Raw genomic sequence first — 16,372 nt, 5'->3', positions numbered from 1 at the left:
ACCCCTCTCTCCTCTCTGATTGGATTCCAGATAGCCTGGGAATTGAACCCAGGTCCTCTGGGTTCATAGAATGGCTAGCTAGTGAACTGCAAGGTTCCAGTTGTCTCCTTTTGGTCAGCACTGGGGTTACAGAGGAGCACCACTGACCTCAGCTTTTATGTGGATACTGGGGATCCAGACTTAGATCCTTTACATTTGTAAAGCACACACTTTACCAACTAACCTATCCCCTAGCCCCCTACATTTCTTTTTTTAAACCTGACCTTTGGACTTTTTTGAGCATTAATCACTAGCGGAAAAATATACTTTTACTTAGAATACATTTTCCTACTCAAAAACTAAAGAAAATAAATTCAACAAATAGGAAAAGTTAAATGATTAGGCAACACAGCAAGAAGGCTCATTTTGCAGAAAAATCACATTAAATTTTCAGCATGCTTCATTAACTCATTTAACTTTCATTTCTATCCAACTTTGGAGTCCTTTGCATCACAACCTACACCAGCCACTCTTGATACAAAAGTATTATAGAGCTATGCCCTAACCCTGAAGGATTGCACAGCCCAGTAAAGAAAACATGTAAGTCACTATCTAACAGCAATGCAGTGACAATAAAAATAAAAGAATCATGGAAAAACTGTCATGGAAACAAGTAGAAATGGAAAGCCAGCGTACAGAGGTGTTATCAAGAAACACATAAGACAAGAAATCACGGAGCAGAATAAAAAGATATGGTGTGCACCAAACTTACAGAGGAAGGCTCCTTAATACACAAGGAAACTCACGATAAAGGTATAGATGTCAGAAGAGAATATATGGAGAAGACGCTGGGAAAGCATCCAGAAGTTTAAGACCTGAAGATGCTAAGCAGCAGGTAACACATTTACATGTTGTCCTTTAGCTAACAGAGAGCCAGGGGGTTGAATGAGCCACATTTTATACAGAGGCCTGTTGGCATTAAAAGACAACAGGAAAAACTGAGCCCTAGGAATAAAGGTCCATCTCTAGTCAAAATAATCTTGAATTAAGACAATGACATCAGATATGCAAAGGAAAGGAAAAAATGTAAATATATATTTAAAAGGTAAAGTTTCTTTAAAAAAGAAAACAAGGAAGTCTTATATTACATCTGGATGGTAGGGGCAATGTTTTTCTAGTATATTACAGTAAAATAAGAACAGGATAGACCATTTATTAAATTCTAAACCTTAAGTAGCTTTTTATTCCTTCAAATTATAGTAATTAACCTTACACTCTGCTATGATTTTTCTAACTTGGTAGTCATTCAACATACAACTATTATCAGAGCTGAAAGTCTACTGAAAATTAGAATCAATTAGGTAATTAATCAGGCCTCACCATATATTTTCATGAAAATAAACTATGTAACCAGAGAATATTACCTGAATAGATACGAAAAGCAGATTTAAAACTCTCATAAAAAGAGTGCACAAAGCAAATAAGGAAAATAACTTCAAACTTTAAATATCTCTATATTAATAATGTTTAACATGAAAAAAATTGCTATCAATGAACCCCTTAAAAGCACTTTAATACAAATAAAAAATAAAAGCCTTCACATTCAAAATTTAACATACTTAAGCCATGTTTAAAAGGACCAGATTTGAATTTAAAAACTCCTGTGGCAGAAATAACAACTGATGAATCTCTGTTCTGCTTTGATGTGTCAAACTTGACACAAGCTGAGGAAGGAGCCTCTACTGAGGAAATGCCTCCATGAGATCCAACTGTAAGGCATTTTCTCATTTAGTGATAAATGGGGAGGACCCAGCTCATGGCGGGTGGTACCATCCTTGGGTAGGTGAGCCTGGGTTCTATAAGAAAGCAGGCTGAGCAAGCCATGATGAGCAGCAAGCCAGTAAGCAGCTACCCTCCATGGCTTCTGCATCAGCTCCTGCCTCCAGGTTCCCGCCCTGTTTGAGTTCCTATCCTGACTTCCCTCAATAATGAAGGGCAATTTGGAAGTGTAAACCTAATAAACCCTTTCCTCCCCAACTAGCTTTTTGGTCATGTTGTTTCATCGCAGCAACAGAAAATCCTAACTAAGACAATCTCTATCAATACTTTCCAGACTACCAAACAAAATTATATATAAGTACGATTTTAAATAAAATTCAAAGTAAGATACATTTTAAAGAACTATAAGAAAACACGAAAGTTTGCAGGGTTAAGAGAAATGTCAGTCCACAAGGCATACATATATTTCCTATAGTCACCAAGCCTCATGATACAGAGTAGATTTTCTCTAGAATCTGGGCTTTCTTACAATGGTTCTCCAGATGATGCCTAACAAAAGCTATAGCCCTCAACTGGCTGAAGTCCAACAGTGTTACTTAGCACTCTTAGAACCATCTAGCAACAGGATGCTCAGTTGCTCACACAATACTTTTGTTTAAGAAGGAAGTAAACTGGGCTGGACAGAGGGCTCACCATAAAACGCTAGGCTCACAATCACAAGGACAAGAAGAAAGTAAACAATAAAGTTACTTGTTATAAGAAAGACAGGCAAAGACTACTACTTGAGATATGGCAAAATTTCTATCCTTAAAATATATCAATAAACACGTCAAAACATTTGAAATCACCAATTGCATTAAATTTAGAGATGCAGTCTCTTGTCCTTTTTTTTTTTTTTTTTTTTTTTTGGTAAATACAGATATTTTTATTACATTATATATATATATTATTTTACAATACCATTCAGTTCTACATATCAGCCATGGGTTCCCCTATTCTCCCCCTCCCACCCCTCCCCTTACCCCAGCCTACCCTCCATTCCCACCTCCTCCAGGACAAGTCCTCCCTCGAGGACTGCGATCAACCTGGTAGACTCAGTCCAGGCAAGTCCAGTCCCTTCCTCCCAGACTGAGCCAAGTGTCCCTGCATAAGCTCCAGGTTTCAAACAGCCAACTCATGCAATGAGCACAGGACTTGGTCCCACTGCCTAGTTGCCTCCCAAACTGATCAAGCCAATCAACTGCCTCACCTATTCAGTGGACCTGATCCAGCTGGGGGCCCCTCAGCCTTTGGTTCATAGTTCATGTGTTTCCATTCATTTGGCTATTTTTTTTCAATAATTGAGTAAAACTGAAATTTATTATAAGCCACAGTCGTCCTAGGGACCTCCATACTACATATATAGCCTTTATGGTTCTATGGGTTGTGGTCTGATTGTTCTTTATTTTATATCTAGAATCCACCTATGAGTGAGTACATACCATAACTGTCTTTCTGGGTTTGGGTTACCTCACTCAGGATTGTCCTTGTTTTTAAAAAACATATTATGTATGTATGTATGTATGTATGTATACATGCATGATATGTATGTACACAAGTGCCACTGCAAGTGTGTGGAGGTCTGAAGACAGTTCTACAGAGTTAGTTCTCTCCTTCCACTTTTACATGGTTCCAAGGACACAAGTCAGGTCTCCAAGCCTGTGTGGCAAGCAGCTATACCCACTGAGCTATTCTGGAGACTCCTTAACAGCTGACGTGTCAAAACTGCCACTCATTTATTCAGATGAAAATTCATGAACAAGACAGTCACACAGCACAGAAAAATTAGACTAAAATCATTCTAAATCAGAGGCCATTAAAACTTCAGATGTGAATTATAGAAATAATAAATTGGCCTGAAAGCTGACCCTAATTTAAAAACACTCTGTAGAAGGGAATTGAAAGCAGCAAGCTAGGTTCATGCTTTTTGATGGGCTTATGAGATGCAGCTAAACTAAACCTTCAGTGTTCTCTGCCTACTGAGACATCAGTGTTTTCAGTTTTGAATGGCTGAGTTTAAGGGTATAGTAAGCAGAAGTAAAAGAACAAAAAGCATGTAGCAGGTAGAAACTAATAAAGAGCAAAATATTCCCAAATTAGGGTTTTACAATATCCAGACATGATTGGGGTAACCCAATTGGCTAGCTTAGTCATTGTTCTATTGTTGTGAAGAGACATCAGGACAAAGACAACCACTGTAAAAGAAAATATTTAATTGGGGCCTTGTTTACACTTTCAGAGGCTTAATTCATTATGATCATGGCAGGAGCATGGCAGCACACAGGCAGACATGGTGCTGGAGAAGGAGCTGAGAGTCCTACATCCTGATCCACAGGCAGCAGGGAAGAGAGCCTAGGCCTGGCATGGGTTTTTGAAACCTGAAAGTCTAACCCCAGTGACACACTTCCTCCAACAGGGCCACACCTCCTAATCTTTCTAATCATTTTAAAAGGTGCCACTCCCTAGTGACTAAGCATTCAAATATGTGAGCCATTCTTATTCAAACTACAACAGAGACAAAGGTAGCATCCTCAAATCAGGGTCTTAACAAGCATGTAGTAATCAACTGGGGAAGTTGAGGCAGTCAGACAGAGTTCCCCACAGAACTTTTTCTCCATGGATTAGCTTCTCCTTCTCTTTTCCAACACAGGCATTTTTATGCTGTGAGAATAAAAACAATTGTAACTTCTTGGAAACAGTCTATATCTTGCTATTCTCAATAATGTAGTATTTTTAATATTGGGGTGTTAAGTTCTTCTCTTTCCCTACTAAGGAGCCAGAAGCCAGCCTGTCCCCTGGAGAAGGGGTCTTAGAGGACACTTGGAAAAAAACATGCTTGCATCTGAAATGAGGAAGGAGGAGGGTAACACCATATGCAGAGCCAGCCTCTTAATGAACACAAACAGACCATGCAATTTACCACTACAATATACAATCAGTTATTTAGAACTAATCAACATTATAGTCTAACTGCCAGAAGACTATATCGAAATTATATAAAGTTCTTTTAGTGATTCAATTACTAAAACAAAACAGGGAGAAATATAGTAAGAAACATAACCATTTGGGAGGAATATGTTTTCAATATATACCAAAAAGCTACAAAATTTATGATAAAGGTCAGCTGCCTATTACAGTCTCTATTCTCAGCTTGAGTGATAAGTCTTGATATATAATCCAAATAACAGTATGGATGTTAAGCTCTATGTATTTGCAAAATTCATTCCTGAGCTAAAACTTGAATTGTTAAAGGCCAAAAAGGAAGACTATGAATATTGTATGAAGTTATTAATGATGGGGGGGGGGAAGCTTCTACTAAGTTAAAGACCAATAATGTATATTTTTGAAAAATTGAAAATGGGATTATATCAAAATGGGGTGAGTTTCAATTATACACTTAGAAAGATACTGTGATTTTTCAGAAGTGACAAGGTTTAGTTGCCACAATTATTCATCTGAAAAAGCAGCTAGAAAGATACCCACCTTCCTGAAGTCTCCACTTGCACCCAAGCAGCCTGCCTTGCGTGCTGGGCCTGCTGGTATTTGAAGAAGTAGTTATTCAGTCTTCAAAATCTGCCAAGCAGTTCGCAAACTCTACTGTGGCTTGAGAAGCATCCAGGACACTCATAAGAAGCACATTAGCCTCTCAAGTCTCCAAGAAGTAACTAGATGCCTCCCCTTACCCCACTTCCAATACCCAAAGTACCAGAGCGGTTGGATGTTCTTTCCTGAGAAGCTTGGCCATGAGACCATGCAAAGGTACCACAAGCCATTACATACTGATTGGACCTCGACTGGGATCCACCAGTGCAATGTAGTCCCCACCTGTCCCTCAAACCATGAAAGGAACACTGTGTCATTGCTACCGGACTGTTATTGTGGCTTGAACCCTATATAGTCCTCAAAACTGATAGAAATCCTGCCTCCAGTGTGACAACAGATGAGCCTTGCTTGCCTGGTCCTACTCAGTAGATCTGACATATACAGAACTGATGAGATGCTTGCCAGCTAGACAGGAAGCACTAAGAGAATCCAACAAACCCCCTTCACCTAAAGAGCTATATCCTAGCTAGCAGGAAAATCCCACAAACCTCTGCAGTGTAGACTACTAAGGCAGACATCTACAGGCATTGCCAACTTTGGTTACAGCTGAAGAACCTACATAAACATCTACTAGGATCTGAACCTAGTGTAACTGATACCTAATACTCTACCTAAGGCATTTCAAAGAAAGCCTTGTACTGCAAAAGCTTCTTGTAAAATTATAAAATTGCAAGGAGGCCCTGACAGGCCACTGTAAAAACCCATGAAGGTGAAGCCAAAGTTACCATGGAGACCCTAAGACATCATAGATACCAACAAATCAGAAAAACAGTAAAATGTGGATACATGAAAAGGAACCTCTCATTTTGGAGTCTAGTTGGAAACTCTCACCAGCAGTAAAACAGGAACTGATCCAGCATAATCAACAACTGTGTAAGCCTTTACCTTTCTAGCCAATAAACCTATGATTTTATAGTAATCTCACTGCAGAATCTATTTACAGGAAAAGGACATGTAATAGACCTTTTGAATACCTTTAGTGACTCCTTGCTTTACCTTAACATTATAATTCTGTCTCTGTTGTACTGTGGAATAATCCTCTTGTACACTGTAAATATTTGTCTCTCCAATTGGTTTAATAAAATGCAGACTGGCCAGTAGCCAGGCAGGAAGTATAGGCGGGCAACCAAACAAAGAATGTTGGGAAGAGGAAGGGCGGAGTCAGGAGTCACCAGCCAGATCCAGAGGAAGCAAGATGAGAATCCACACTGAGAAAAGGTACTAAGCTACATGGCTAAACATAGATAAGAATTATGGGTTAATTTAAGTGTAGCTAGTCAGTAATAAGCCTGAGCTACTGGTCGAGCATTTGTAATTAATATGAGTCTCTGTGTGATAATTTGGGAAGGCCTGCCAAGTATTTGGAGTTGTTGGTGGTACTGAAACTTCCATGTACAGTGCTGGGTAGTTTTTTGTTCAACTTGATAGTCACCCAGGAAGAGGAGTTTCAATTCATCCTGATTCTCATTGGCCAGCTTGACAAGCATTTTCTTGATGTAGGAGGCCCAGCCCACTCTGGGCAGTGACACTCCTTGGTGGGTGGTCCTGGGTTGTATAAGAAAACAGGCTGAGTAAGCCACAGGGAGTAGATGAGTCAGCACCATTTCTCCAAGCCTCTGCTTCAGTTCCTACCCTGACTTCTCTCAATGACATATAAGATGAAATAAACCTTTGCTCCCCAAGTTGTGTTCAGTCCTTATGACAGCAATATAAAGCAAACTGAGATACTATCTAAGACATCTTTAGAGCCATCTTATAATCTTAACGAGGACTATGGGGGTCCAGCCCCTCGATAGTCCCCTCCCAGGATCTGGGAAGAATCTACAACTAGCTGAATATTAATCTTTGATGTTAGGAAATGAATCTATACACATGAAACTCCTTAGTCCATACACTTTATTATTCTGAATCAGTTTTCTCTCTGCAAGCTTCTATTCTGCTCTCGTGCCTAGCTCCTTTCTTGCCTGATTTCTCTCTACATTTATCTGCTGTCCTAAGTTCCATCTTAATTCTCTCACATTAGTTCTGCCCATCTAGGTTCTCATCCATTTAGTTCTTTCCCATTTTAGACCTTCTCTCATCTCCTTCTTTCTCATCTTGTTCTTCCCCATCTGGCTCTTCCTCATCTTCCATCTTGTTCCTCTAGTACTCTCTTTTAGCCCTTCAATCTAATTCTTCCCCATCTTACTTAGTTCATTCCTCTCCATTTCTTACCCCATCTAGGTCTTCCATTCTCTTTTTTCCTCTCTCTCTCCTCCTCTCTGTCTCCTTATTCTCTTAGTTCTCCCCAAGTCTCTCAGGAATCCAATTATAAACTCAAGCAATAGCAATCCTCTTGTCAGCAAGGTCGCCAGGCTTGAATTCTTACTGGGTCATAAAGGTAGGTAAGAATTTTCCTCAGGCAGTGACCATGAGGCTTTCTTTTACAACCCAAAATGGGAGTGGTAAAGGAGGAGGTCAATAGAGAGCTAATGATTAGTTAGTATATCAAGAAGGGGATCTATGTGAGCAGTCTACATTCCTAGAAGTGGTTAGGTAAGAAGTTAGGGGTCTATTAGTAAGGCTGTATAAGAAGGAGGGTTTCGCCCTAAATCGCACAAGAAATAAAGCTATCCACCTGACCTAGGAGACATGTGTTGTTTCATTTGGCCTTAGATGCTTGATAGATATTTTAGATAAATACACTGTTAGGAGTTTTGGAAGTCCTGGAAGCACACATAGCATTTACAAGAAAATCACCGTAGGAACTAACTATATATAATATATAACCAACTTTATAGATACAAAAGCTAAAATATCACCAAGACTTCTTAAGCCATGGCTTGACCTTCAAAAAAGTCCTTGACTTTTCCAAGTAGTAACTTTTGTGATAGTAGCTGAATTCCATCACATGTTCCTGCTGCTTGCAGCATAATTTTACCTACCAATAGAGAAAAATGAAAAATGTTTCTCAGAAACTTGCTGACACATAACTTGAGAAGCACCAAAAGCGGTATATGTGGCTAAATGCCAAGGTAATTAATTTCACCTCTCCCTTGAGAAGCCCGCCCCTAAATCTGGATATGTCCTACTCTCTGACGTTCTCGTAATGAAACCTCCCCACACTTTAGTAGGTCTTCCTCTCTGCAACACTCCCTTCAGGAGTCCTACCTACAGTTGAGTTGTGATTCTTTGTGACTCACCCTTGAGGAGTGCACCCCTACATTTGGATATGCCTTACTTCTGCCTCTGCGCTAACCTCCCACCCCCACTCCCAGAAGCCCACATCCATGCTCTCAGATGTGCTTATTGCCTTCCTCCAGCCCATCTCTTTTCTCCTTACCTTCATGCTTAGAGTCTGCATTAAATTGCCTTTAATAAAATCTCCAACTATTGCATTAAACTCCCAAGGTCTGAGATTCTTTCCCTTAATCAATGCCATGAATTTTTGTTTTGTCTGACTTGACCAAAGTCCCTAAAAGATTAGGGAAACTCCTAAGTTTCTGAAGGTGACAGCATGGAACTATGTTTCTGTCCCTAAGTCAGGACCATGGGACATCTCCTATGAAAAACTGCCAGAATGGAGAGGAGCCAGCCCAGGAGAGGGGTGATGTATGTTAGATACAACAGAACAGGGCAGGGTTGCCAAACCCCTTGGAGTCCAGATGATTCTAACACAAGCCATGATGCTAGACAGAATTTGCTATTTTCTCTCCTTAGGTCATGCTTCAAATAGGTTATTAATATAAACATGCAATAAAGAATTCTCTTGCAAAGACAATGTCCATGGAAATATAATAATGTAAAACACCCAATTTCCAACACAAATGCAACTTCTAAATGAGTAAATTATATATGCAAATTAACTGAGATATTATTTTAACAAATAAATGTCTATACACTTCTTTATAGCCTTGTAAATTTTGGTGAAATGAATCTCATCAAAATGCAAACATTCAAAGCATTAGCCAAGGAATTAGCCTATAAAATGGATAATACTGAAGTTTGGTATTTTTCTACTTTGCTTTTTAATGCATTTGATTTAATAAGTTTCCGGTCTGCTATCTTCAAACACTCTGTGTAATGTTAAATATATAATTCTACTTTCTTGAGCATTCTATTTCCCCTGGAGTAATGAGTAAATTTCAGTAGTTAAAAAATTTCACTCTTTAGTAAGAAAGCCAAGATAAACAACAGAGCCTGTTGCTTAAAAATTAAAACAAACAAACCCCAACCAACTAACCAAAAAACAAAAACAAACAAAAAAAACAGGGGTCAATGAGAGGGTCGGTGGACAAAGGCACTTGCTGTGCAAGCCTGTCAATCTGTGCTCAGCCCCAGAAACCCAGGAAGGGTGAAGGCAAAGTAGAGTCCACATAGCTTTAGTCTGACCTCCACAGGAACACTGGAGCAAGTGCAATTCTACCTCCAACACACACACATAGAAAGACGCGCCTTGGGCTGGACAGGATGGCTCAACAGTTAGTGTACACCACTCCTGCAGGTGACCCAAGCGTGCACATACACGTATACACACACATACACACACACACACACACACACACACACACACACACACACACACACAAATAAATCTATAAAAAATTGGTAAGTGAAAGAAAAAAGGGCAGTCTTTCCACTCCTACCAAATGCTATCCCTCTCTTATCTGGGAGCCTACTCCAAACAGCCACTACACATGGTCCAGGCTATGGAGGACCTAGTCAGGAAGGCTGACATCCTGACAACCTATGACCTCTCCCCACCCCTGAGGGCCTGCTCTAACATAAGCACCACATATGGGAATTGGCCCAGCACAAATCAGGTAAGACAGTCGCTATAACTGTGACCCTCTTCCTGCCCCAGGAGCCTGCTCCAGTTGAATCATCAAATGTGGTCAGACCTAGTGAAGAACTAGGCAGGTAACCCTTTACCCTGACCTCTGTGACCTCTCATCTGCCGCACAGTCCCCTCCTACCCAGCCACTACAGAAGACATGGCCTAAGCATGGATCTGCCAAGCATTCTCTCTACTCTAACTTCCTCTTCCACCTCTAGAGCTTCTTCAGTTGACACTCCAAAACAGTCCAGGCAGGACCCAGTAAGACAGCACCCTTGCCCAGTCAGGCCTCCCTACCCTCCTCCAGCTCTCAAATCAAGGGCTGACTCAGTGGGCTAAATACAAATAGCAAAAGACAAATAGCAAAGACAACAGACAATGTTACTCCAGAAGCATGACTCATCAGAAAAACACAAGTAACACAAAAAACCAAGATAGTATACTGCCCACAAAAAGCACCAATATCATAGTAATGGTCCCCTAAGAGGACAACTTAGATTAAATCAAACACACTGAATTTAAAAGAACAATTACAAACAGTTCAACGAATTTAAAGAGGACACTAACATCTGAACAAATTAAGAGAGAATAGGAGAAAACTGAAGTCCAAGGAAATATAAATAGGTAAATAAAATAAGGAAGACAATTAAGGATATGAAGACTGAATTCAATAGATAAGGGAATTACTGAAAAAAAAAACACAAAGTAAACTGAAAGTTTTCAATTACTCAAATAAAAAGTTCAGTGGAAAGCATTACTGACAGAATGAACCAGATAGAACACAAGGACTAGAAAATAAGGTAGAGGAACTCAATCATTCATTCACAGAAAATGATCACATTTTTTAGCTCCATGAATGGGACATGTTTTGGGACACCATAAAAGGACTAAACCTACAAATTTGGGCAGAAAAGAAGAAAAACTGGAAGGCAAAGGCATAGAAAAGATTTTCAATAAAATCATAAAAGAAAATTTCCTAACGCTACGGAAAAAAAAGAGATGCCTTACAAACAAGAGGCCCACAAAGCAATAATACATAGAAACAGAAAAGAGATTCCCCATGACATATCATATTAAGACACTAAAAACACAAAATGAAAAAAAGATCCTGAAAGCTCAGGAGACAAGGGCCACATCATATGAAAAGGCAGGCCCATTAAAGGAACAGCTGGTTACTTGTTAGACAGTCTTAAAGCCAGAGGGCTGGGAAAGATATGTTCCAAGTTCTGAAAGACCACAACTACCAATCTAGAATATTATACTCAGCAAGGCTATCTTTTATAAGTGATATAGCAATAAAAACTTTCCATGATAAAAACAAAGAATTTGTGACCACTAAGCCAGCTCTACAGAGGAAACTGGAAGGTGTACGTCAGACAAAAGAAGGATAACCACACATAGAGGCCACAAGGACAAATAAACAATATCAGGGCAGGTAATCAAAGAAGGACTAGAGAAAAGTATCAATATGACAAAAACACACATCTTTCAAAAACAACTAAATATTAATGGTCTCAATTCCTTCTTAAAAAGACACAGACTAAAAGATCTTTTCATAGATCCAAGAAACACATCTTTCCTCCAATGATAGAGAACTACCTTGGAATAAAATGACAGGAAAATGCTGTGAGATGGTCTGTATGTCAAACTGCTCTGATTGGTCAATAAATAAAACACTGATTGGCCAGTGGCCAGGCAGGAAGTATAGGCAGGACTAACAGAGAGGAGAACAGAGAAAACAGGAAGGCAGAGGGAGACACTGTCATCCGCCACCATGACAAGCAGCATGTGAAGATGCCGGTAAGCCACGAGCCACGTGGCAAGGTATAGATTTATGGAAATGGATTAATTTAAGGTATAAGAACAGTTAGCAAGAAGCCTGCCACGGCCATACAGTTTGTAAGCAATATAAGTCTCTGTGTTTACTTGGTTGGGTCTGAGCGGCTGTGGGACTGGCGGGTGACAGAGATTTGTCCTGACTGTGGGCCAGGCAGGAAAACTCTAGCTACAGGAAAAAGATGATATTCCAAGCAAATGGAATTCAGGATACAAAGTAAATTTAAACAAATATAGGAAAAGTGAAATAACAACCTTATTTAATATGATCACAGTGAATTAAATCAATAATCAAAAGCTAGGGAACATGTACAAAGGATACAAACATAGAGATATTTAAAAAAACACTATTGAATGATAATTTGGTCACTGAAGAAATCAAGCAAAAAATTTTTAAAATATCCTTTTTAAATGAAATAAACTTGAAAACATATTTCAAAAAGTATGCAACATAATAAGTACAGATCTATACAGAAAGTTTGTAGCCTGAAATAGCAACATCAAAATACAAGCGCTCTCAAATAAATAACTTAATAATGCACTGTAAGGCCTTAGAAAAAAAATAAGAAAAGGCCAAACCCAAGATGAGATAATGATGATAATTAAGATGAGAGCGGAAATTAATGAGAGAAGATACAGACTCAGTGAGAGGAACTGAATGTGGTGGTAAAGCCTTTAATCCCAGCAGTTAATGGGTAGAGGCAGGCAGATCTCTGTGAATTCAAGCTAGTATGGTATACATAGTGAGTTGCAGGCTAGCCAGGAATATATAGTAAGACCCTGTCTAAGAGGGAAAAGAGAAAAAATAATGAAAGGAAAAGCTGGTTCATTCAAAAGATAACAAGACTGACAAATCTTTTGTTTAACAAAAAGAAAGAAAATAATCCAATAAGAACATTGGAAATACAAAGGGAGATATCATAACAAATGCTAATAATATTTAAAAAATAAGCAAATACCTTAAATTTTTCTATTCCTCTAAATCAAAAAATCTAAAAGGAATGAATGTTTACATGCCTATGAATCAACAAAATTAAACCAAGATGAAATAATTTAAATCTACAGATAATTAGATAATTTAGATAACAATCAGGTACTAATTTAGATCTATAACAAATGAGTTTGAAGCAATAAGCCATCTCCAAAGTGGCGGGGTGGGGTGGGGGTTTGGGGGGTGGGAACGGGACACAAAAGCAGAATCTGATCAATTCACTGCAGAATTTAACCAGACTTTCAAAGACCACCAATACTATTTAAACTATTGCACAACACAGAAAAGATAAGAATGCCTCCAAATTCTTTTTATGAAGCTAGTATTACCCTGCTCAAAACAAAATATTACAAACCAATCTTCCAGATAAATATAGATGCAAAAATACTCAATAAAATACTTGCAGTCAGGGCTGGTGAGATGTTCAGCAGCTAAGTACAATGGTTGATCTTCCAGAGGACCTGGGTTCAATTGCCAGCATCATCACCATCTGCAATTCTGTTTCCAAGGGATCCATTACCCTCTCTGACCTCTGACACAGAAAAGGCTTTCAAGAAAATCCAACAGTGCTTCATGATACATGATATGAACAGTTTATAGATGGAGAGAGCATATCCCAACAAGATAAAGGCTATATACTACAAACTTATAGCAAACATCATAGTAAATAGAGAAAAACTCAAGCAGTCCCACTACAATGAGGAACAAGACAAGGATGTCCAGTATCTCCACTTGTATTTAATAGAGTAACTGAAGTTTGAACTAGAACAAGACAAGAGAAAGAAGTTAAGAGGCAAGTAAAGGCTTAAAATATTAGTCAAAGTATCACTCTTTGCCAACAATACAATCTTATACATGAGACACTAATTCCAACAATAGAGCTTGATACTCAGCAACGTGACAGATTACAAAATGACCACACAAAAATCAATAGCCTTCCTATATATCAATGACAAACATACTAAAAGAAAAACCAGTGAAACAATCTCATTTACAATAGCCACCAAAAAAATAAAATAAATGGAAATAAACCCAACTAAGGTAATGAAAAAAAAAAAACCTTTATAATGAAAACTGTAAGACACAGGAAAAAAAAATTAAGACAGACACTAGAACATGGTATGGTTTTCCATGCTCATGGCCTGAAAGAATCAATATTATGAAAGTCACCATTCTACCAAAGGTAACCTGTAAATTCAATGCAATCACAATCAAGATTTCGAGGACTATCTTCACGGACAGTGAAAACACAATCTTAAAATTTATAGGGAAACAAAACACCAAGGAGAGCCAAAGCAATACTGATATAGGAGGTATCACCATTCCTGAGTTCAAGTTAATCCAGAAAGGCACAGTAATAAAAACAGAATGGTACTGGCACAAATACAGACACATAAATCAGTGGAGTAGAATAGAGGATCCCAGATAGAAGTTCCCACAACTAAAGCAACCTGACTTTCCACTAAAAGCCAAAACCTATATTAGGCAAAAGAGATTATCTTGGCAAATGATGGTTGGAAAACCTGGACATCATCATGTAGAAAAATGAAACTAGATCCCTAAATCTCACCCTGCATGAAACTACATTCCGAATCTATAAAAGATTTCAATATAAGACCTGATATCCAGAAACTGCTAGATGAAACAGCAACAAGTACACTTTAACAGATAGGTAAAGGTTTTCAGAATAGCATAGAAAATAAGACCAACAGTGGTCAAACAGGCTCTTGTGAAATTAAAAGCCTTTCTGCCCAACAAAAGAAACAGTTAATTGAGTGAAGAGAATTAGTAACTAGAATATACAAGGAACTTAAAAAACTAAACTCTAGCTGGGTGGTGGTGGTGCACGCCTTTAATGCCAGCACTTGGGAGGCAGAGGCAGGTGGATCACTCAGTTCCAGGCCAGCCTGGTGTACAGAACATGTTCCAGGACAGCCAGGACTACACAGAGAAACCTTGTCTCAAACAAACAGACAAACAAACCAACAACCCCAAAACTTAACTCCAAAAAACAACCCAATTAAAACACAGGCTATGGATCCAAAACAAGAATAGAGCTCTCAAAAGAAGAATTATAAATGTCTAAGAAATCCTTTTAAAAGTCATCAACATCCTTGGACATAGGAGAAATGCATTTTAAAATTACTCTGAGATTCCATTTCACCCCAGTCAAAAGGGCCATCAAGATCACAAATGAAAAAAAAAAATGCTGCCATCAATGTTAATAAACAGGACTGTTATAAATTGCTAGTAGGGATGTAAACTAATGCAGCGATTTTGGAAATAAGGCTGAAGGATTCTCAAAAACCTAAAAATAAATCTACCATCTGGGCATGTACCCAGAAGAATTTAAACCACACTACAAAGACACTTGAATCCATGTGCACTACAATACCTAGAAAATGGACAAAAATCATTTAATTATTTGACAACTGAAGTTCCCAGGCACTACGAAACCACCTTTGGTCAAATATCTTGCAATTGTCAGGACGGGGCCTCCACCCTTTGTCTTCCTTGTACACCATAAGACACATTCAAAACACAATGGAAACATAAGCCCAACATGAACTGAAATGGTACTCAAAGTTGGGTCCACCAAGAGGGAAATAAAACAAATAAAAGATACCATATAGTGACATCAGCCTTCAGAAACGACGACATATAAAATGATCAGTTGACCCTTTTGGGGTCTGTACACTTACCAGACCTTAACAAAGCAGGTGAAGAGAAGGCTGCATCAGGTGAGTGGGCCATTTCAACTTGACTCTTATCATAAGCGTGGCAGGCTAAACTACACCAATTTTAAAGCTGTTTAGTGAAGGTTAGAAGCAATCAGCGTTAGATTAATTGAAAGCAGTATGAGCAGTTATTAGCATGATGCAATGTGCACAAGACAACTGAAGATTATTAAATAACTTTAGTTCATCTTTTACGACTTGAAAATTTGATTTCCTTTATTTGGTAAATTAAGTTTGCTTACATAAATAGACAGAAACATAATATCCACTTACTAAGAAACATTTCATGAGTAGCATGATTTATTGTATAGTAAAGTTCTTGTGCTACTATGTAACAATGCTTAGAACTCCAAAGAGAAGTCTATCCCAGCAACAGGTTAATTTATGTTTCAAACAAGGCTATTTATATATGCTCCTAAAAATTGTAAACAGAATCAAGTTAATTCTTTGTAATAAGCAGAGAGTAAATAATGTGGTTCAAGAGGGGTTTTTTTTTGTCTATATTTCTCAGTCTGAAAATCAGAAACTACAAACTAATTTTAAAGATTTGCTTCAATTGCTAACTTTTTTTTACTTCTATCTAAATTTTAC

General features: G+C 38.4%; 1 protein-coding gene across 5 annotated transcripts in view; it reads right to left on the bottom strand.

The window, feature by feature from the left end:
• Phkb (phosphorylase kinase regulatory subunit beta) overlaps nucleotides 1–16,372 on the bottom strand; it is a 210,132-nt gene that overhangs the window by 192,237 nt on the left and 1,523 nt on the right. For 2 of the 5 annotated variants that reach the window (XM_028893954.2, XM_028893956.2), the window contains exon 2: nucleotides 15,746–15,851. The exons of the other annotated variants lie outside the window; for them this stretch is intronic. In XM_028893954.2, coding sequence (XP_028749787.1) covers nucleotides 15,746–15,797 — 52 coding nt within the window. In that variant the 5' untranslated portion in view covers nucleotides 15,798–15,851. The remainder of the gene's footprint in view (nucleotides 1–15,745; nucleotides 15,852–16,372) is intronic. 5 annotated transcript variants of the gene reach the window in all.

Source organism: Peromyscus leucopus, chromosome 5, assembly GCF_004664715.2.
Source record: "Peromyscus leucopus breed LL Stock chromosome 5, UCI_PerLeu_2.1, whole genome shotgun sequence".
Taxonomy (NCBI): domain Eukaryota; kingdom Metazoa; phylum Chordata; class Mammalia; order Rodentia; family Cricetidae; genus Peromyscus; species Peromyscus leucopus.
Note: the sequence above shows the minus strand (reverse complement) of the source record. Positions and strands in the feature narration are given on the sequence as shown.